The sequence below is a fragment of the Acanthochromis polyacanthus genome, chromosome 19, assembly GCF_021347895.1.
Source record: "Acanthochromis polyacanthus isolate Apoly-LR-REF ecotype Palm Island chromosome 19, KAUST_Apoly_ChrSc, whole genome shotgun sequence".
Lineage (NCBI taxonomy): Eukaryota > Metazoa > Chordata > Actinopteri > Pomacentridae > Acanthochromis > Acanthochromis polyacanthus.
Window position 1 is genome coordinate 31,712,453 of NC_067131.1, and position 23,918 is coordinate 31,736,370.

At 42.6% G+C, this 23,918-nt stretch overlaps 1 protein-coding gene across 3 annotated transcripts; it reads right to left on the minus strand.

Annotated features, from left to right (window-relative positions):
* Positions 1–3,747: 3,747 nt before the first annotated feature.
* On the minus strand, positions 3,748–22,570 carry a1cf (apobec1 complementation factor). Of its 3 annotated transcripts, none has more exons than XM_051939670.1 (13): positions 22,459–22,570; positions 15,587–15,737; positions 15,367–15,501; positions 15,161–15,291; positions 14,121–14,359; positions 13,386–13,550; positions 13,177–13,274; positions 11,721–11,858; positions 10,015–10,159; positions 8,763–8,977; positions 8,512–8,648; positions 7,629–7,774; positions 3,748–6,257 (listed from the first exon to the last, which is right to left on the minus strand). In XM_051939670.1, exons 2-13 carry the CDS (start codon positions 15,686–15,688, stop codon positions 6,142–6,144), a joined length of 1,767 nt encoding a protein of 588 aa, XP_051795630.1. In that variant the 5' UTR covers positions 15,689–15,737; positions 22,459–22,570; the 3' UTR covers positions 3,748–6,141. The 3 variants fall into 3 exon arrangements, with proteins under 3 accessions (XP_051795630.1, XP_022067485.2, XP_022067486.2); XM_022211793.2 differs by having other exon boundaries at positions 8,763–9,001; XM_022211794.2 differs by having other exon boundaries at positions 7,619–7,774; positions 8,763–9,001.
* Positions 22,571–23,918: the final 1,348 nt, after the last annotated feature.

Sequence of the window (23,918 nt, forward strand, 5' to 3'; positions counted from 1 at the left end):
AGCTAACTCTGTATGTATATCTAACTATGAGTGTCTTTTAGCCAGCAGTTTGCTGTGTTTAGCTAAAGGTTCATTACTTTTAGCAAAGTATTGCTAACGTTCAGGTAAATATTTGAGTCATTCCACGAAACCGGTGCCTTTTCAACTCTGAAAGTGTAAAATTTAAACTATATTTAATTTTTATTTTTTAAGTAGCCAGGAATCACAGAAGGTCTAAAATGACAGGAAACTATATTGTGCCATCTCAGGCTGTGTTATTTAATATTTGTTAATTATGTCAAATCCTGTTACTGTGGAAAGGTAACAGGGTTGACCATTTTAAACTAATTTGCTTGTAGCTAGCTAAAATAAATGCTAGTTAAAGTGCAAGCTATGTACTTGGAAAGATAATTACTTGTAGATATTGATTATATTTTGAAAAATAGAAAATTGATTATGTTTATATGTTAAAAACTGGTAACAGGATTGACGTTGTATGCTTGTCCCCCCTGGTTAAACCTTGAAAAAACTTCAAAATACCAAATCAGAGATGAGAGAAACTTACTTGTCAATGAGCTGTTAGCATCCTGGTTCCGAGATGATGCAACCTCCTTTAAATCCTGTCAAATCTGGAATGTACCATTATTTTTATAGGGTTTTTTAGTTAGGGTAACAGGGTGGACACGAAATCAGGGGACGCCGATAAATTGGTAATTTATAATGGTTAATATATATTATTATTACCAAAAACACTGTTTTACAATAAGATCATACTTTAAACTACATGTAAATGTAAAAATTTTAACATTTTGCCTACATTTTACAAATGAAAAGTCCTGTACACATACAACAATAACAGTGAGGGACAGGCCAAAAACCTCACCCTCTTCAGCATGAAAGTAATTTAAATTAATTAAAATAACATTTCACTGACTTTAATTTGATGTTATATTAAGGAGAGAAGACAGGGTAATGTTATATTTTTAAATGAAATATTAATTTGTTGTTATAATTGTATGACTGATTATTTCTTGGGGACGCAAAAGGCACCGATTTCATGGAATGACCCATTTGCTACGTTTAGCTGAATATTTATTACTAATTGCTTACTGTTTATTACTGTTAGCCAAATGTTCATTACATTTAGCGAGCTATTATTCAACTAGTGATTTATTACTTCTTACCAAAAAAAACAATAAATTTAGCTAATCATTAGCTTCTTTTACCTAACTGTTTGCTAAATTTAGCTAACTATTCCTTACTTTTATCCAAGCATTGATTACATTTAGCAAACTATTTAATACTTTAACTATTTAGCTAGCTATTTATTATTTTTGGCCAACTATTCATTACATTCATCTAAATATTAGTTTAATTTACCCAACTGTTTGCTATGTTTAGCTAAATGTTCATTACTTTCAGCAAACTATTCCTTAGGCTCAGCAAAATATTTGTTACTTTAGTGAAGTATTTGTTATGTTTATCTAGCTATATTTCTTTTATCCAGCTGTTTGCTATATTTAGCTATCTTCAGTAACATTTAGCTAGCTATATATTTCTCTTGGCCAACTGTTTGCTATATTTTTCGAACTATAATAACACATTTAGCGAACTATTTATGACCATTATTTCGATTATTATGATCATTACCTACTCAGTAAAACATTTTGTAAATAAAATAAGTAAAATGTTGTGTAAATGCAGGTTTAAAGTGTCAGTTAGGTCTACAAGTAACTCCAGAAAAGGGTTTTAATAAGGTTTCTCCAGGAACCCTCCAAGAAAGCAGGGTTCCTTCATCATCCCCAGAATTTCTTGAGGTTCTCCTGGTTCTAAAAGAGCAGGTTTCAAATCTACACTGAGTTATTGGTGTGTTTCCTTCTGTTGGAGGAATGATCTGCTGAAAACACGTCTTTCTATCCTGGATTTCTTCACGCTGAGGCAGATTAAAGTGATGCACAACTGATGATCCTGAAGGAAACTGAAGCCCACAGATTCTCGCTTGTCTTCTTCTGCAGGTTTGTTGTGGATGAACTTCAGAAACTTCAGCTGGACTCTGAGTTTACTGATGATTAGCAGAACTTAGCTGCAAAGCTGTAAAACTAAGATGGTTCAGCTTCCTGCTAAACATGTTGACAGTCAGAGTGTGTTCAGTAAACAGACTTTATTTCTGCTTGTGCTGCATCGTTTCCGTCCTTTTCCTGTTGTTAAGGAGGAATCTTCAGCTCTGATATCACAACATCTGCTCACATCAGGACACTTGATCTGTCCTCTGTGGTTTTTAACGTCTTCATTTGTGAGAAGCAGCTCATCTGTTGACTGCTGACAGATAAAAGAGGAAGAAGAAAGACTTGGTGAGCAGACGGACGTGGACCTGGACATGGATCACCTGCTGCTGCTGCTGCTGTGGAGTTCAGGTACGACTCAATGCTCACATAGATTAGAACAGAAGAATACAGGAAAAGGAAATATGAGACACCAGCTAGAACTTCTGCACCTTTTTCTCTCTTTGTGCTTATTTTAGTTTGACGTTCTGTAGATTCATGCGGTTGGTTTGTTGTCATTTTTTGCTCATTTAGTGTCTCATTTTGCACATTTATAGGGTTATTTCCTTCTGATTTTGGTTCAATCTTTGTTAGATTTTGGTCATTTTGTGCCACATTTTCCTTGTATTGCATCATTTTGAGGTTGTTTATGTTAAATTTCGTGGTTTTGTGTCTCAGTTTGGTCTTTTTGCATCAGTTTGTAGCCGTTTGACGTCTAATTCTGGTCTCTTTCTTGTTTGCATTTAGTTTTGGACATTTTGTGTGTGATTGTGGTCATTCTGTGTGTGATTTGTGCAGTTTTATATCTCATTAGGGACATTGTGAGTGTCCTTGTGTTCATTCTGCATCTCGTGAAGTGAACATTTCACATTTCAGCCTCCAAGCTTGGACCAGCCGTTGGCTTCAGCTCTGCAGCGCAGCAGCGAGTCGCTCGGCTGATAATCCAGAATCAGTTTGTGTTTTCTGAGAGTGTTGATCAGAATTGTGCCTCATGTTGTTTCTGTCAGGCCTCGGAGGTGAAGGACGTCTGGCCTCAGCAGGTAAACACACAACACCAGCATGAATCCACGCTGCCTTTACTGGAGCTCACATTAATCTAATAACTCACTGATACGTCTCAGATTCTAAGTGCAGCAGCTTTGGACGGGCTTTACTTCTCTGTGGCTGTTTCATTTCATTTGGAACATTTTGTGTCTCACTTTACATCTGTTTGTGCTCATTTTGTGTCTTCCTGGTTGTTGTTTTTTGTCACATTTGGCTGTTTTGCATCTGTCTGCAGCCGTTCTGTGTCTCTTTGTGGTTGTTTTGTGTCTCTTTGTGGTTGTGTTTGGTCATCATCTTTCTGTTTCTGGTTGTTTTGTTTTTCTTTGTGGTTAGTTTGTCTCTTTCTGGTTGTTTTGTGTGTTTCGTTGTGTTTCTTTGGAATAGTTTTCATCATTCAGTCAGCTGGTGTTGGTTCTTCAGAGTTCATGGATGCTGCTGAACATTTCGATGTTGAAAATGGTTTTATCTGGACAAACATCTGCTGCGCTTCATTCATTTCAACCATTATTCGATTATTGACTTTTATTTTGACAGGTAAAGGAAACAGTTTTGACCCTGGTGTTCAGTCTTTCAGGTTGTGGTGATAAATGTGTCATTCATAAAACATGAAATGGATGCTGTAACCGTCCAGAAGGAGGCGCTACCGGGTTCAACTCAACACAACCAACACCAGAGTCTGTGATCAGCTGTAAAACAACAACACGTGTTTATTCAGGGAAGATTATGGATCATGAAACGGTACAAATTTATGAAGCAGTTTTACCCTCCAGCAATACCCACAATCCTCTCTGCTCATCAGACTGATTCAATTCCTGAAGCTTCACAAACAGAGTCTGGATTTTAACTCTTTCCTGGTATAAAAATAAGTTCTAAGTGCTTCACACACTTTAATACTGTCTCTGCATGTTCACAGCTGCGGTAGAACTCCTTCAGCAAATACCAGCTCAGACTGAGTTCCCTGTTGGACCGGTCCATGTCCACCACCAGGACCAGGACCAGGACCAGGACCAGCGCTACCAGGAGTCCTCACACCTGCTTCTGGCACCAGGAGACTCATCCACTGTTTTTCTCTCAGGTCCTCAACCAGGAACATCTTCAGCTTCCTGTCGTGTTTTAGTTCACTGTGGTTTAATCAAAGACGTGGAGAAACGAGAAGCTGGACGTCAGACAACAGGCGAGCTTCCATCCAAACGGGTTCTACCAGCCTGATGGAAGCTGGAGATGTTCTCAGACGTCTGAGGTGGAAAACTTTATCAATCCAAACAGGAGCAGATTTACGCTTCTGACACTTTTATTGCTCCAGAATCTTTAACAGACTCAACAAAACCATTTATTCAGGACGTTCTCCTGTCAGATTTGATAGAACTTCCAGTCTTTCATCCCTGCTGCTGTAGTTTCATCATATTCAGATAAATATTGTGGATTTTGAGTTGCAGAGCAGATAAGGGTCTACAAAGAACTGATTCTCCTAGCACAGTAGGTCTGTTTGTGGTGTTTTATGTCCCTGTGTTCTCGTTCCAGGCTGTAAGTGTAAATCTGGACATCAGGGACCAGATGTCTTCTGGTTTCTGGACTGAAGATGAACGTTAAGTTTTGTCAGTGATCATCACTGCAGAAACATCAGACCTTCTGTTTTTTCTGCTTTGAGGTGAATTCTGTAACTTTCCTTTGCACATGTGACCAAAGGACAGTCCACAGTAAAGTGAGTCTTTGTGTAGAAGGTAGAAAAGTGTTCAGCTAACAGACCTTCAGACCAACTCAGGGCAGCAGTTTGACTTTTTATTTTACCAAAAGCCAAATTTTTATCATAAATTTTTAGGTTTAAATCAGTCAAACTCAACATTGTGGCTTTTGCTCAAGAAAAACAGACAAACTGGTGGAACGGAGTTCCTAGAGACCCTCAATCTGCTCTGAATCCACAACATTCAGCTAAACATGAGAAACTGGACCAGCAGGTTGTTTTCCTCCATCTGGAGATTCTCTAAATTCGTTCACAGCTTTGTGCTTACAGAGCAGCAGCAGATAGAGGTTCTTTTTCTGATCCTCTTCGTGTTCTCCGTTTGGATGGAAACCAGCCGGTGAAGGTTTGATGGTTCAGATGTCTTAAAGCAGAAACAGACCGGAAACTTCACAAAGATGGATTCAGGTCTGGTTCACACAAAGACTAGGAAAAACAAACTGAGATTTGTTCAAGACGAGAGAGAAAAACGCTTCTGATTCCTCCAGAAACAACGTAAAAACTCCTGGAAACTGGCAGCTGATGGTGACACCTTCAAAGAACTACAAATCCCAGCTGTCTTCAACACATAGTCACAAACCGTAATATCTGAACATTGTAAACATACGAGTAGAAAAGGAAACCGATCAGCCGATCACAGGCTGATTAATCAATCACTGAGCTGCAGACGTCAGATTGAGGACAGTAGGATGAAGACGTTTCCCAGCAGCAGCTTCTGAGACGAACCTGATCGATATCTGAAAACAATCAATGACATGAGACGAGGAGGTTTGATTAAAACTGCAGCTGACAGATGTTGGAAGAGAAGAACCTCGAGGAACCTTTGAGTTCTGAGTGGATTCTGGATTTAGACGATCCTCAGTGGAATGGAGACTTTTTATTTTTACATTTGGACAAAAAGGGAAGTTTGAAAAAGTTTTAATTTACAAGTTTACTGTAAAAACATCGGAAATCTGTCTTTCATTGATGATAATAGAACTTAGAACGTTCCCTCCGACTGGTTCTAATGAAACAATTGTTAGATTTTAGAAGATATGAATATTACGATTTAAAGATTATGTTCTGTTGGATTAAAAGTGTTCTCTGATCATGTGAGGAGCATCTTCATGTACTGCAGAGAACCACAGGTCAGCAGTAAAATAAATACTGAGAGAACGTGGTGGTGAGCTGGAACAGAAGGTCCTTTCAGAGGTTCCTGGAGGTTCTCCTGACTCCAGAACAATTTTTATAAAACAGAGAGAACAGACTGCAGTGAGATTCTCCGAAGTAGAACAGTCCGAGAAGCTTCCAGTGGAGAACATCGCTGCAGATGGAGAACCTGAAGGAGAACCTGATGTTCTAGAAAACTCCGTATCCGTCGGTGTGTCGAGTCGCCACAGCGAAGGCTGGATAACCTTCATAGGCGAATGTCAGATCCTGAGAGAGAGTCTGCTTCAGCTGGGAAGACGAGTAGCCTGGAGAAAGACACACAAACACACAACCTGTAGAACCAGGAGAACCACACGGCCTGTAGAACCACACAACCAGGAGAACCACACAACCTGTAGAACCAGGAGAACCACACAACCTGTAGAATCACACAACCAGTAGAACCCCACAACCAGTAGAACCCCACAACCAGGAGAACCACACAACCTGTAGAACCCCACAACCAGGAGAACCACACAACCTGTAGAACCAGGAGAACCACACAACCTGTAGAACCAGGAGAACCACACAACCTGTAGAATCACACAACCAGTAGAACCCCACAACCAGTAGAACCCCACAACCAGTAGAACCCCACAACCAGGAGAACCACACAACCTGTAGAACCCCACAACCAGTAGAACTCCACAACCTGTAGAACCAGGAGAACCACACAACCTGTAGAACCCCACAACCAGTAGAACTCCACAACCTGTAGAACCAGGAGAACCACACAACCTGTAGAATCACACAATCTGTAGAATCCCACAACCTGTAGAACCAGGAGAACCACACAACCAGGAGAACACAACCTTTAGAACCACACAACCAGGAGAACCACATAACCTGTAGAACCACACAACTTGTAGAACCACACAACTGGGAGTACCACACAAGCTGTAGAACGCCACCAGGAGAACGCCACCTGCTGGTGTTGTTCGGTGGGACTGTTCCAGGATCAGCTCTACAGAACAACCAGCTGATGTTTGGGTGTTTGTGGGTTCCTGATGGTTCGTGTCTACAGAGACATTTCTGGACGTTTCAGGTGACAAATGAACAACTTTTAGTTTAACAGTTTCTCAGAGACTTCAAGAGAGACTGGATGGTTCTGGTTGAAATAAACTTTATGTAAACGAGGAGCAGCAGCACAACAACCGGTCCTCAGACAGAAGTCTTTACAGGCGGCTCACATGGACCATGAGCAGGAAATGGACCCGGTTTAGACCAGAGTCGCTGTGTTGCTTCCTAACATTGGTTGTTGAAGGACGTAGAACTGCCACAACTGATGATTGACAGCTGCTCTCCAACAGGAAACAAACACAGGCTCCGCCCCTTTACAGCCATTCAAACATTTCTAGCTGGACCGACATGGTGGCCATCTGGAGACAGAACACCAAAATGTATGCCGAGTGTCACCCAAACGCCTCTGACCTCAACCTGATGGAAACAGGAAGTAGCAACGTGATGGCATGTCTTTAGTAAGTCATTGTGATGCTCCCAGAATGCATTGCAGCGCCGCTCACACACCGTGAATGTGAAGCGTTAGGACAGCGCCTCCTGTGGACACGAACCATGCGGCGTCGTTCTGTTAGTGGTCTGTTGAGTGTTAGTCGGCTTTCATACGGACCTTCACATACCTGGGAAGGCCACCGAGGCCACGGCGGCGGCAGCAGCGTCAGCGGCGCCCTCCGTCTGCAGGCCTAGCGTCTGCAGGGTGTGTTCAGCTGCATGGACTTTAGCTTCTTCTACAGCCGCACACAGCTTAGTGGGGGTGAAGGGGTGACTGCAGACACACAACAAAACAGCGTCAACGACAAACACAAACAATCACCGCAAGGAAGGAAGTTGCTGCCTCTGATTAAAGGGTAATGCTAATGCTAATCTGACAGATTAGGATCAGCTGATCAGATTTAAGCTGATCCTGGGTCTCCTGTCACACTACAGCAGGAGGCTAACTTGGAGGAGTTGTTCCTCAGTTCAGCTGCTGTGATCCAGGAACTGAAAAACACAGAGAATCTTGTTTTTCAGGACAGCGCCACCTACTGAAGTATGAAGCCTGCCCTGGACCTGGGTTTTGGTTTCTGAGTCAAGTTTTTTTCTTTTCTGTGTCTCATGTTTCTCTGTTGTAGGTTTCATGTTGCTTTTGAGTTACTTCCTGTTTTATTTTGAAAGAGTCTTTCCTTGTGTGTGGCATGTGTTTCTACTTCTGCTCCTGGTCCCTTCTGATTGGCCGGATTGGTTTCACCTGTGTCCTGTCTGTCCTTCTGTCTTTGTCAGTTTGTTCTGTTTGTCACCTGTTTGACCTCCTTTCACTTCCTGTTTACCTGTTTCCTGTTTACCTGCTTCTTATCAGATTTGCTATTTACTTCCTTTCAGACTTGTTTACAGTTGTAGTAGTAGTAAACTACTAGCAGCAGCAGCAGTGATAGTAGTATTAGAAGTACTTTTAGCAGCAGAAACAATAGTCCCAGCAGTAATATTAGCAGTAGCATTAGTAGTATTAACTGTAGTACTCCTTACACGTTGGGGTACTGGTTAGCCAGAGCTGGGATGGTGATCTTGTAGAGGAACAGTTGTCTTTGATCAGGACTGATGGCAGAATGAAGCTGGTAGACGGGAAGACCCCAGTTATTCTTCTGACACAGCTCCTCCAACACCTGGTGGACAGGTAGGTACAGACAGAAGTGTGTGCTCAGGTGTTCTAGGTGTTCTCAGGTGTTGTAGGTGTTTTAGGTGTCCTCAGGTGTTGTAGGTATGCTCAGGTGTGCTACCTGTGTTGCGGGTTTGATGGCGGTGGCCTTCATGCTCATGGCGGCAGGGTTCATGGGGGTCAGCTCCATACCTGGCAGCAGGTCGTACAGCTTCTCCTCAGGTTGTTTGTCCACCTTCAGGCCGTAGGAGGCGCCGCCCCCTCGACCCACAGCTCCGCCCCCGGCAGCGTAGGCCAGGTAGCCCCGCCCGCCCAGCCCCCGCACCCCCGCAGCCCCTACAGGTACAGTCATGTAAATTTCTACAGGAGACCGAAAAGGCAGTGAAATCAATCAAATCACCGGAAATCAACCGGGAGGAAGAATCACACAATTATCCAATCAGAGCTACAGTGGTAACCATGGTAACGGCACGTCCTGCTGCAGCCTCTGGCTCCATCCGGATGATTTTCACTTTGGTTTTTACTCAATTTTAGTTTCACTCGTGATTCGTGGCCTTCATCTGATTTGATTCCTGAGCAGAGTTTATTCGTCTGATTGGACTCAGCTGGACGCCGACAGCAGCTCATCAAAACCAACCACATGTGAACTGACCGAAGCCCCGCCCCCTTCTGTGTCACACCTGTGAGGCAGCGGTTACTCCTGGTCACAGGTGTCAGACAGACGGTGGGTCGGTCCTGGTCTTTGTTTTGTAGGGAAAATAAACATCTGCTGCTCCGCTGTGATTGGACGGTTAGTCTGGAGACGGCAGGTAGCAGGTGTTTTACTAACAATCCTCTGATGTCATCACCTCTAACCAACCAGGTACCTGTTAGTCTGCTGCTGGTTCTGCTGGTTTATAACTCAGGTGGAATTACTGAGGAACATTTAGATCATCTTAGTTCAGTCAGTTCACCTTCAGAAACATACAAACGTCCTGCTGTTCGGTGAAAACCTCTGACTGTTCAGCTGCTGTTGATCACATTCTTGTTTTGGGGTTTTCAGCAAACAGCAGCCATCTGGATGAAATCTGAACATCATGTGGTTAAACTGTTGGAAAGCAGCTGCAGGAGGAGCTCAGATCATCAACATCTGGTCTTATTTAGATCTACACAATCAGTTGAACTGAAGGAATGAAGCAGGTAGAGTTCCTTCTGTATTAGCTGCTAGCTAACCGACTCCACCAGGAATCCTCCTAATGAGCACTAAGGGAAGGTTCTGCTGGTTTGTTCTGTTGGGTTATTTCTGTGGCTTTCTGAGTGAGCTCTCTCTGCAGCTGCTTCCATCAGCTTCATTCGGTTTCTCCAGAGGTCACAGCAGAACGGTTCATCCTCACCTCTGACCGATGGTGTCCGGACCAGACCTCGACCTCCAACATGAGCTTTGGCTGCCGGGAAGCGGAACTGACCTGGGATGGTGGCGTAGGCCTGGGGGGCGTAGAACACCGGCGCACCGAGGTACGCCGCCGACGGGTCATATACCTGCAAGAGGACGGTCGACGGTCAGAGTTTGATCTAAAACATCTCCCACGAATGCATGATCCCCAGAGGACCAACGATCCTCTGAGTCTCTACAGCGCCACCATCAGGATCACAGTTTGGAATCAGACATGTCAACACAGACCCAGAGGTCAGAGCCTGTCCAAAGTCAGAGACACAAAACAACCACAAAGAGACACAAAACAACCACAAAGAGACACAAAACGACCACAAAACGACCACAAAGAGACACAAAACGACCACAAAGAGACACAAAACGACCACAAAGAGACACAAAACGACCACAAAGAGACACAAAACAACCACAATGAGACACAAAACAACCACAAAGAGACAAAAACGACCACAAAGAGACACAAAACGACCACAGAAACACAAAACAACCACAAAGAGACAAAAAACACAGGCACACAAAACGACCCGACACCAACAGCAGTTGTCTTTACGGTGTAATGAGGGTCCCGTCCAATAGGTGGAGCTGTTTGCTGCACTGATGCTGTGATTTCACCTTCAGACTTCACTACAAACTGAACTGGTCAGGAGGGCTGGTTCTGTCCTGGACTCCATAGAGGAGGTGACTGCATGACACTGTAGGATCTTTAAGCAGCTCCTTCAGCAGCAGACTGAGACATCCACCCTGAAGAAGGAGCTATCACAGGTCCTTCATCCCATCTGCTGTCAGACTTTATAACATCAGCATCACTGGCTGATGCTAACATAAACTGCACTCATATCATATCACCCCAAGCCATAATAATTTGCGCAGACATTCTTGCACTGCTACATATTTTGCACTTTTTAAACTCATTTTTTCAAGCCACTTTATATTGTATTGCAGTGTGTCAGTACTGTAGTGTTTCATCCTCACTTCTCAAGCGTGTACATATTGTAAATATTATTACTACAATTTTTATTTTATTATTATTTTAATTCTATTCTACATTTACTGCTGCTGTAACAATGTGAATTTCCCCTGGAATGGGGAGAAATAAAGGACTTATCTTAAACGAGTCCTGAACTTGGTTTTTTATGTTGGTGTGAAGTCAGAGTTTAACAGAAGCAGCTCTAAATACGGACTAAACACTGACCTGCAGTGTTTCACTGTTTCCTCCTCATCACACGTCAGATCAATTCTGCACTTCTGACTTTTCTACTGTTCTTTCTCAGTCTCTGGTGTGTTGTTGTGTTGTAGGTTCTACCTGTCCCAGGGTGGTGTTGTGTTGTTGTGTTGTAGGTTCTACCTGTCCCAGACTGGTGTTGTGTTGTGTTGTCTACCTGTCCCAGAGTGGTGTTGTGTTGTTGTGTTGTAGGTTCTACCTGTCCCAGACTGGTGTTGTGTTGTCTACCTGTCCCAGGGTGGTGTTGTGTTGTTGTGTTGTAGGTTCTACCTGTCCCAGACTGGTGTTGTGTTGTAGGTTCTACCTGTCCCAGACTGGTGTTGTGTTGTGTTGTCTACCTGTCCCAGACTGGTGTTGTGTTGTCTACCTGTCCCAGGGTGGTGTTGTGTTGTTGTGTTGTTGTGTTGTTGTGTTGTAGGTTCTACCTGTCCCAGGGTGTATGCTGTGTAGTCGGTCTGCAGCAAAGAACTTCCTCGTCCTCCGGTTCCTCTGGTGTAACGGACATAACTGTCCTTGTCCACTGGTTTGGCTAAAGTCACCTCGATGGGGGAACCGTCCAGAACCTGCAGAACCAGGAGTCAGAACATTCTGAACGTGGACCTACTCACTTCAACCAGCAGCATCTCTAACATGATGGTACACCACACACACGTACATACTGGATAAATACACACCTGTACATGTACAGCATAGATATGTACACACCTGTTTATATTCATAGATATCCCTACATAGATATCTACACCACCATTCTACAGTCACTTAGAAATTTACTTATTTTTGAAGGAAGCCATTTTTCCAATGAAGTTAGCATTAAATGAATGATAGATCCAATGTAGACATTGTTAATGTGGTAAATGACTATTGTAGCTGTAAACAGCTGATTTTTAATGGAATATCTCCATAGGGGTACAGAGGAACATTTCCAGCAACCATCACTCCTGTGTTCTAATGCTACATTACGTTAGCTAATGGTGCTGAAAGGCTCATTGATGATTAGAAAACCCATCTATCCAGTGTATCTACACCACTGTTCAAAAGTTTGAGGTCATCCAGACAATTCCATGTTTTCCATGAAAACTCCCACTTTTATCCATGTACTAACATAACTGTACAAGATGATGGATTACAGATAGATAGACAACAGACTACAGATCGCTTGATAGACTATAGATTGATAGACTATAGGTAGATAGATTGATAGACTATAGATTAGGGCTGGACCCGAATATCCGAATATTCGTTCGCTACGGCGGTATCCGGATATTAATTTTGGTATCCGAATACCCCCCCCCCCATTACCCCCCCTTTCCCGCCACCTTCAGCCCACATCGACTCATCCCGTCGTGTGATCACATAAACATATACACATATGTCTATGTGATCACCCCCTCCTCCCTCCAGACGAAAATAGGAATATTCGGAGCTCGTCTCTTCCCTTCACCTTCGGCCCACTTCGGCTCATCCCGCCGTGTTCGGCTCATCTCGGCTCCTCCATTCGTGTTTGTTACCACCAACCGAATGGCCAGGTTGCTGCCGACTCTGACGTCACGCTTCACTTCGTTGCATAAACACAAGACGAGATACTGAAGACCTCTGCTGTTTGGGAATTCTTCAGTTTAACTGAAGACAAAACAAAGGCAAAATTTGGACCCGGGAGACCAGACGAATGGATCCGAATATTCGGGCCGTCTCCGCCACAAGCCCCGGTCCCCGTCGGACGTTACGGGGCGGAATGAATATTCGGATATTCGTCTTTAATAGGGCCCAAATATTTGGGGACCAGAAACCACTATTCGGGCCAGCCCTACTATAGATAGATAGATTGGTAGACTATAGACAGATAGATTGACAGACTATAGATAGATAGATAAATCTGACCTTCCCGTTGAGAGCGTTCATGGCGTTGATGGCATCCTCCCTCTGAGTAAAATGAACGAAGGCGTAGTCTCTGATCTTCTTCACTCGTTCTACTGCTCCTGGAACACACAGTTCAAACCTTCATGTCCTTCATCAGGTCCTAGTCCCAGTCTGGTGCTGCTGCTGCCTTCAGGGACAGTCAGACATCAGAGCTGCAGATGTTTCAGTACCTGGTTTGAGGCTGTTGAACTCCTTCTCGATGCTCTCCTCGGTGGTCTGCAGCATCAGGTTCCTCACGTACAGGATCTTCACTGTCGCCATGGTATCCTCATCTACCTCCACCTCAGGCTCCGCCCAGTCCACAGCGATGGCATGACCCCACAGCTGGATACGACCTGAGAGACACGACAGGTGACTATATAAGTGTATTGATTAATGATTTGTGATCGGTAAATCTCAGGTCTGAAGGGCTTTATGGTTGCGTCTGATAACTGTGATCACATCATCTAGAGATTATCTTATCATCAGAGCTGTCCTCCCATTGGACGCTGAGCCAGTGACGGGGGCAGTGATTGGCTGATAACCGTTCTTACAGTCACTGAGGAGACTTTGACATTTTTTATTGTCTGTTTGGTACTTTGGCTGCTTTGACCTGTTTTCCAACCAGCTGCACGTGTTCAGAACATCTGAGCTCCATGTTCAGGGTTCAGAGTTCTGGTCTGAAGATTGAAAGAATCAAAGATATGAAAGAATGAAATTTATGGATCTTCCTCCATTTTCATCAGAAAGGTCAGGAAGTTGATCTGAAACACACCAGCAGGGAGGTTCTACCTGAACTTCAACAGCAGCTTGAAGGAACATCTGGATTTGTTTGGGTCTACCTGGCAGCAGCTTGAAGGAACATCTGGATTTTTTTGGTCTACCTGGCAGCAGCTTGAAGGAACATCTGGATTTTTTTGGTCTACCTGGCAGCAGCTTGCGTCGAGCCATGGCAGCTGCTCGGTGACTCTCGTACTCGACGAATGCGAATCCTCGGTTCTTGGATTTGTCGGCGGCGCTGGGATACACGATGACGTCCACGACTCCGTCTGTGACCTTCCTCATCTCTGTCAGTATCTCCTCACGCTTCTTGGTTTTGGGAATCCCGCCCACAAACAGACGGCAGTTATCGACACTGGCGCAGACGCCGAGGAGGCGGCCGTTCCTGCAAGACAGGAGAAGATAAAGTTCTCATCAGATTAAAGGGTTCTAATGAAATCTGTTGGTTCTTTCTCTGCAGGAGCTAACAGATAACAGCTATGAAGGTATAGAGAGCATCAACCCTCCTTCTAGAACCTTTGGAGACATCTTCAGGGATAAAAAGTTCCTCTGACTGACCCTGAAGAACTGTTGTGTGGGTCTTGATGGTGATTGGTGGAAACTCAGGACCACACAGGCCAACATAACAAGTAGAACCTGTTCTAGTCTCATTCCTGTTCCAGAATCTGCTGTTAAAGTGTCAGTTTAAGTCGTTGGGTCCTGTGTCACAGTGGGAACAGGAAGCCTGAAGGTCCTGTAAACATTAACACCACCTCGAGTTCCTGCAGTAGAAGAGCGTCTGATGAGAGTTGGGCTGCTAAGTTTCTGCTGGTGGCTGAAACTAGATCACTAAGTGCTTGTGAAGGTTAGCGGAGTGTTTATCGGTGGTTCCTGAGGTTCTGTTGGGTCAGTCTGTTGTCACCTGACTGGTCCAGTTGGTTCTTTGAGGTGTCCAGATGTTTGGTGTGGGTGGACTACTGAGGTTGTGTTGTTGTTGTTTGCTGCTGTAGTGTTTTTGTGGTTGTTTATGTGTTGCCAGAACGGTAGCTCCTCAGCAGTTCATCTACGTAGATTTTTCAAGAAAAGGATTGACAAACCGGCTAATCGGTAAAATACTCGTATTACCAGTAGAACATCTCAGTCCTTCAGCAGAACATCGAGCTGAAGCTTATCTAACATCCTGAAGTAGGAGCAGAGGGAAGCGGACCTGATCTCGTAGTTGTTGAGCTGCTTCATGGCTGCTTTGGCTTCCAGTTTGGTGCTGAAGGTGACGAAGGCGTAACCTCTGTTGTTCCCGTTGAAGTCCATCATCATCCTCACCTCGTAGATCTTTCCAAACTGCAGAGAGGAAGAAACAGGAGATGTCAGAACATTCAGGAAAACAGGATGAATCTTACCAAAAGCTTGTCTCACCTTCTCACACAGAGGAACCAGCTCGTCTTCAAACAGATCTCTCGGCAGTTTCCCCACAAAGATCTCGCTGCCCCTCTCTGGTGGAGGTCCGTCCCAGCCGGGCGGTGGACCTCCGTAGCGCCGCTGTCCGTTCTCCTGAAACACAACAACAACAAACTTTATTCTTCTGCAAACATCGATATTCCAGAGACGAGGAGTTTCTGTTGTCAGAGTTTCCGACCTGTCGCAGTTGGTATCCGGTTCGTTGCATCAGTGCCCGAAGTGCGGTCTCCTTCTGCGTCCCGGCCAGTCCGTCCCCGCCTGCTTTCTGATTGGATTCCATTGGGTGTGATTGACAGCGAAATGTAAATCAGGGAAATTAAAGGTGCTCACTGGAAGCAGCAGAACACAGCGACAGACGTGTTATTTTGGTTGTTCTAAACCTGAAGCAGCATTGAGTGTTCAAACCAGAAGATCATTCTGAACCGTCCTGATCACCAGGTCCTCAACAAACACGCTTCAGAACGTGTTCTATTCAACATGGATCACATCCAGTCTAGTTCATTCATGCAGCACGCTTAGAAAACTGAAACGTTCTCTAAGCGTTAGAAGACAGACAGCAACAAACATATGGGGAAAAAACGAGACAGAAAACAGTAAAAACCGATAAATTCAACTATAAAAAAAATGAAACTAAGTTAAAACAGTAAAACAGTCAGAACGGGAATAAAACCTTTTTAGATTGGTTACTTCATGAATGAATGAAAAATGCGAAAATATTAAGATCACTAAGAGCATTAAAAGCATCGACTGAGTGGAACGTTACACATTCAGTTCATAAACCAACCATCCACCGCTCTCTGGATTCCAGGAGTTTTCCAGAAGCTGTGATATGAATCTCATCATTACCCTGATAGTGGTTCTAGATCAGACGTCTTGGTCTAGACCTAAAGTTCAACAGTAAAGTTCTTACTTTATCAGAATCCTGTTTCTGAAATGTCATCATTTGGTAAAAATGTCCCGACTTTCATAAGGATCTGATCTTTCTCCAAAAACATCCTCACAACTAAAAAAGTCTCCATGTTTGATTTCCTCAAGGTTCTGAGTTCAGATCTGAAGAACAAAAAGAGCTGAAGAAGACATCCACCATCCACCATCCATCCATCATCCATCATCATCCATCCATCCATCCATCCACCATCCACCCATCATCCATCCACCATCCATCATCCATCCATCATCCATCCATCCACCATCCATCATCCATCATCATCCATCCATCCATCCATCCACCATCCACCCATCATCCATCCACCATCCATCATCCATCCATCATCCATCATCATCCATCCATCCATCCATCCACCATCCACCCATCATCCATCCACCATCCATCATCCATCCATCATCCATCATCATCCATCCATCCATCCATCCATCCATCCACCATCCACCCATCATCCATCCACCATCCATCATCCATCCATCCACCATCCATCCATCCATCCACCATCCACCATCCACCCATCATCCATCCACCATCCATCATCCATCCATCATCCATCATCATCCATCCATCCATCCATCCATCCATCCATCCATCCACCATCCACCCATCATCCATCCACCATCCATCATCCATCCATCCACCATCCATCCATCCACCATCCACCATCCATCCATCATCCATCCATCCATCCACCATCCATCCATCCATCCATCCATCCATCCATCATCCATCCACCATCCATCCATCATCCATCATCCATCCACCATTCATCATCCATCCATCATCCATCCATCATCCATCCATCCATCCACCATCCATCATCCATCCATCATTCATCATCATCCATCCATCCATCCATCCATCCATCCATCCACCCATCATCCATCCACCATCCATCATCCATCCATCCACCATCCATCCATCCACCATCCACCATCCATCCATCATCCATCCATCCATCCATCCATCCATCCATCCATCCATCCATCCATCATCATCCATCCACCATCCATCCATCATCCATCATCCATCCATCATCCATCCATCATCCATCCACCATCCATCCATCATCCATCCACCATCCATCCATCATCCATCCACCATCCATCCATCCATCCATCATCCATCCACCATCCATCCATCATCCATCCACCATCCATCCATCCATCATCCATCCACCATCCATCCATCATCCAGCATCCCTCCATCCATCATCCATCATCCATCCACCATCCATCCATCATCCATCCATCCGTCATCCATCCATCCATCCATCCATCATTCATCCATCCATAGAGTTCAGGGACTCTCTGGATGCTTTGAGCATCTCAGATGATTTCTGATTTCAGAGGAACTTTGTTCTGCTTCTGTTCAGAACCAGGTGGTCCAGTGTTCACTTCATCTCGTTTATCGTCACTCTTCAACGATTATTATTGTTTTTGTTATTCAGCAGCAGCTCACAGATGAACACATTCAGGTCGTTTTGATTCTGGTTGTTGATGTGAAGTCAGAAGAGTTAAACTAGGAGTGGAGTCCAGAAGCTGCTGAAACCAGCTGAGATGAAAGCCTGAGGAGCAGCTGGAGTCCACAGAGAGTGTCTTCCTGCTGGAGATACGAGTGTTTTCCTGCTGGAGATACGAGTGTTTACTGCTGGAGATACGAGTGTTTTCTGATGGAGATACGAGTGTTTCCCTGGTGGAGATGCGTGTTTTGCAGAGAGCAGCAGAGGTGAAGGTCCGTTCTCTAATCATTGACAGACTGTGGACATAAACCCTCTGATCAGCCTCACCCGTTGTCACTCTGAATGCTTCACCTCTTCAGGTCTGCATCCAAACCATCTGAACTCACACAGTCTCTAGAGGCTGAATGTGAATGAAACCAAACCTGGATGAACTGTAGTTTACAGACGTCCCTGAACGCCTCACAGCCATCAGTAGTTTTGATCTAAAGTCCTGCAGATGGAACCAGAACCACAAACGTTCTGCAGGTGGTTGGATGTTACAGCTCTTGTAGGTTATTATTTAGTGTCCACTTAGCCCCGCCCACAAAGACTGTGATTGGTTCACAGAACTACAAGGCAGCCAGTGAGGTTTTCTCCCCAGAATAACAGATTAAGTTAGTTTAAATGAATAAAGATGTCTGACAGATAATAATTCAGTGGTGTTTTACAGATTCAGTTTTCTTAGATTCCACTAATGATCTGGTTAGACACGAAGCATTTATTCACAAACTGTGTGAATAAATGTTTTGGGCCTTTGGAGTTTTTGTTTGTTTGTTTGTTTTCCAGTGTAATTTGTGTTTATTCCTTTTATTCAGGAGATTTGATGTAAATCAGTTTGTTGCTGGAATTAAAATAAGTTTCTCTGTTTGACAGAAAGGACTGGAGGATTCAATAACAACACAATATTACAAATAACGACAACACTATCAAAACAACAACAATAACACAATACAAAAAACAAAACAGCAACAATAACACGACACAAATAACAGCAACAATAACAACACAATAACAACACAAACAGGAACAATAATACAGCAACAAAACAACTGCAGCAACACAATAACACAATCAACAACACAAAAACAAAACAGCAACAAACAGCAACAACACAAACAGCAGCAGCAACAAAGCAATAAAATAAAACAACAAAACAACTGCAACAACACAATAACACATTTCAATTACACAAACAACAAAACACCAGCGACACAAACAACAACAGAAAAGAAACACAAAAACAGCACAACACAACTATAGCAACAACAACAACAACACAAACAACAATACAAAACAACACAATAGCACAAAGCAGCAACAACAGAATCTATTGAATTTAATGATGTGTTTGTAGAGAGCCGAGACTGTTGACATCAGAGAAACTCTGGGAAGAAATAAAATATTAAGTTCAAGTTTTTAGATGTTTAGTCTGAATAAGATGTGAACAATTCAGGTAAGAACTCTAGTCAGAAACATCCATCCTCTATACACCGCTTTATCCTCACTGGGGTCATGGGGGGTGCTGGAGTCTATCCCAGCTGACTCGGGTGAAGGCAGGGGACACCCTGGACAGGTCACCAGTCTGTCACAGGGCTACATATACAGACACACAATCACACTCACATTCACACCTACGGACAATTTAGAGTAACCAATTAACCTCAGCATGTTTTTGGACTGTGGGAGGAAGTCGGAGTACCCGGAGAAAACCCACGCATGCACAGGGAGAACATGCAAACTCCATGCAGAAAGATCCCAGGCCGGGATTTGAACCGGGGATCTTCTTGCTGCAAGGCCAAAGTGCTAACCACTACTACACTGAGCAGCCAGAGTCAGAAACATGAGACGGTGAATTAAAAAACGTTTTAACCTGTTTAACACTTAAACTCATCCAGATAGGACAGTTTTCTACCATACAGATGTTTTTAAAAAGACCCAATTTTTCACCGCAAACTGTAAAAACAGAAAAAGCTCCAGATGTTCAACTTTCCAACGGTCCCTGAATGCATCGTGACATTCTGCAAATCCGAGGCTAAAATCATGACGTTATCTCAGAAAATCTCCAAAACAAAGAATCATCGGTCAGTCTGTTGATGAATCTACTGCTGGCTGCTGTTTATTATTGATTATTTTCTATATTTAATCGATCAGCTGTTCAATCTAAAATATCTTTAAATGGTAGAAAATTTGGATCAGAGTTTCCTCAAACGTCTGAAGGTCTTCAGTTTACTGCCACAGACGACAGAAACCAGAAAATATCCACATTTAATCAGAGAATTCAGACTGATTTCATTTAAAAATATTCAAACTGATCAGTAAAATGTCATCATAATTGTAGATTAACGATCAATAGTTACAGACTCCAGAACAGTTAAAATGCTCTAAATGTGAGACATCCAACATTTGTGTTTGAGGAGTCGATAAAGTTGTGTTTCTGTCAGGATGTTTAAAAGTGAGCCGGTGGAAAAAACAGCAGCTGGACCCTGCAGCCGGATCGACCAATCAGAGCCCAGAACAGAGAGGGGCGTCAACCAACAGCCAATCAGACGCAGCTCTACTTTAACATACAGAAGATAACTTGAATATGATGTTAGTAAACTATTAGACATGAAGTGAATCCTTCATGTGTTAAATCAGGGGTGTCCACCATGAGGCCCGTGGTCCAAAAGTGGTCCTCCAGGGGGTCCAATCCGGCCCTCATAGTGTAAAAATTACAGAGAAGACATTAATGCAGATTGTAAATTAGTAAAACTATAAATTTAAAATCATTTCTAGACCAGGACAAGTTGATTGGATCATAAAGTAAAATACTAGATTGTTCTGTTGTCGTTTTGTGTCTCATTTTTGTAACATTTTGTCTGTTTTTGTTGTTTTTTGTCATTTTTAAAGTAAACCCTCTCTGGTTCCAGGTGACTAAATGTTGTGTTCCTTTGTAGACTCTGTGATCTGGAAGTTTAATGTGGAAATGATAAACTGAGGATGGATGTGGATGACATTTAATTTATTTTTCTTGATAAATTTCAGGTTGTTGATGATGTTTAGTAAAAAGATAATTCCTTAATTTAATTTTTTAGAACAGAGGAACCATGAGGAGTTGTGGTTATTTAGAGGTTATTATGGTCTGTTTTTCCTGGTTTGGATCAAACTGGGCTGAAATTAGAACTAACCTGGTCTAGAATCAGATTATATTAATATTATGAAAACATTATTACAATCTGTTTATTTTTCATTAATTTACTCAAAATATGAAAACTTTGATTTAGTTCTAATAAAAGTAACTGAAAATACAGAAGTAGTACCACGGCCTAGTAGTATAAGGTGTAGTACTTTGTTTTAGTATTATTATTATTATTATTGTTATTGTTGTTGTTGTTGTTGTTGTTGTGTATTTTTACTGAATTTTGCAGAATTTTTGTGTTATTTTAATATTGGTCCAAATGCAGCTGAATTTGTTGGTTAATTTTCATATGTCGGGTTATTTATTGATTTAAAATATAAAAATATATTTTAATGGTTTATTTTGGTTTCATTTTGATAATGTTTTAAATAACTTAATTCATTCAGGACTTTCTTGTGTTCTTTATTTTTTAATGATTTAACTATAATTAAAGTAAAAATAATCATTTATCCAACAGATTTAAATGAGCTACAGAAACTCTGGTTCATTTCTGACTAAACGATTTGAATGTTTCCCGTTTTCCTGCACATGAGTTTCATGTTTCAGATGTTTTAGACTGAATTTCATTCATTTTAGTTTTATTTCAGGTGTTTTAAGCTATATTCCAGATGTTTTTTAGCCATATTCCAGATGTTTTTACCTACATTCCAGATGTTTTTGGCTGCATTCCAGATGTTTTTAGCTATATTTCAGATGTTTTTAGATACATTCCAGATGTTTTTAGCTGTATCTCAGGAGTTTTTTAGCTATATTCCAGGTGGTTTTAGCTATATTCCAGATGTTTTCAGCTGTATTCCCGTGTTTTTAGCTATATTCCAGATGTTTTAGCTATATTCCAGATGTTTTAGCTATATTCCAGATGTTTTTAGCTATATTCCAGATGTTTTTAGCTATATTCCAGGCATTTTTAGCTACATTCCAAATGTTTTAGCTATATTCCAGTGTTTTTAGCCATATTACAGGCATTTTTTGCCATATCCCAGGCATTTTTAGCTATATTCCAGGTGTTTTTAGCTGTATTCCAGTGTTTTAGCTATATTCCAGGTGTTTTTAGCTGTATTCCAGTGTTTTTAGCTATATTCCAGGTGTTTTTAGCCATATTCCAGACCTTTATAGCTATATTACAGGCATTTTTAGCTATATTCCAGATGTTTTTAGCTATATACCAGGCATTTTTAGCTATATTCCAGATGTTTTAGCTATATTCCAGGTATTTTTAGCCATATCCCAAGCATTTTTAGCTATATTCCAGGCGTTTCTGTTCGTCCAGACTGACTCGTTCTCACTCTTCAGTCTGTTTGCTCACTTTGCTGCTTTCAGCTCTGAAGCACCAACAAAGAAGAAGAAGACGCTTCCCTCATGTTCTCTCTGAATTGAAAATGTTAAATTTAAAGCTTGGTCTTTAGGAAAAAGAGAGAAACTCACCTGAGCAATTTCAGGATCACCTCCGTCCGATCAGAGCCGAGTCATTGTGTTCACGTGTCATCAGGTGTGTGTGTGATCATCATATCAAACTCCAAAGGTTCACTGTCCGGCTAATGATTAACACCGCTATCTGTGGACACACAGCAAACACACACACACACACACACAGAGAGAGAGAGTGTTCCTGTGTGTGTCCTTTGACCGACTCTATCTGCTCACCGACCAACACAAACATGTCTTCTATTTTTGTGAGGCTGGCATGGAGTCTCCCCGACCCCTAAACCTGAATATTAACCTGAACACTGTATTCCATTGTTATGCTGATGACACTCAGTTGTATTTATCTATGAAGCCAGATGACAATAATCAGCTAGCCAGACTGCAAGATTGTCTTTTGGACATAAAGACATGGATGAGCTGTAATTTCCTACTACTAAATTCAGACAAAACTGAAGTCATTGTATTTGGCCCCAAACATCTTAAAAACGCTTTCAAAGCAAATAGTTACTCTGGATGGCATCATGTTGGCCTCCAGTACTACTGTGAGGAATCTTGGAGTTATTTTTGACCAGGACATGTCCTTTAACTCACACATAAAGCAAGTCTGTAGGACTTCCTTTTTTCACCTGCGTAATATTGTAAAAATCAGGAACATTCTGTCTCAGAGTGATGCAGAAAAACTAGTTCATGCTTTTGTTACTTCCAGGCTTGACTATTGCAATTCCTTATTATCGGGTTGTCCAAATAGTTCTCTCAAACATCTACAGTTGATCCAAAACGCTGCTGCCAGAGTACTGACAGGAGTTAGCAAAAGAGATCATATTTCCCCTATACTTGCTTCTCTTCACTGGCTTCCTGTTAAATCCAGAATAGAATTTAAAATCCTTCTTCTGACATATAAAGCTCTTAATAACCAATCTCCATCATATCTTAAAGATCTGATAGTACCACATTATCCTAGTAGAACTCTTCGCTCTCAAACTGCAGGCTTACTTGTTGTTCCTAGAATTTCTAAAAGTAGAATGGGAGGCAGAGCCTTCAGTTATCAGGCGCCTCTCCTGTGGAACCTGCTCCCAGTTTGGGTTCTGGAGGCAGATACCCTCTCTATTTTTAAGACCAGGCTTAAAACGTTCCTTTTTGACAAATCTTATAGTTGGGGCTGACTGGGTGACCCACAGGGGTTCGGCTTGTGTCTTCATTGCACAGCTGACTCCCTCTTGGACGTCCCTTCGTTCTGCCTCTAGTCATGCTGCTATAGGCCTATAGGCTGCTGGGGGACTTTTCTTGACGCACTGAGCCCTTCTCTATCTACCTTTACATTTAATATGTATACCGTTATTGCAGTACATTCACTCTGTTTCCCCCTGTGCTATTTCTCCGAGTGTCCCTGGTCCCAGAGCTGGATGCTTCAGATCTGTGGTTGATGTTCCACCAGCTGGTCCAGTCTCCATCATGTCCAC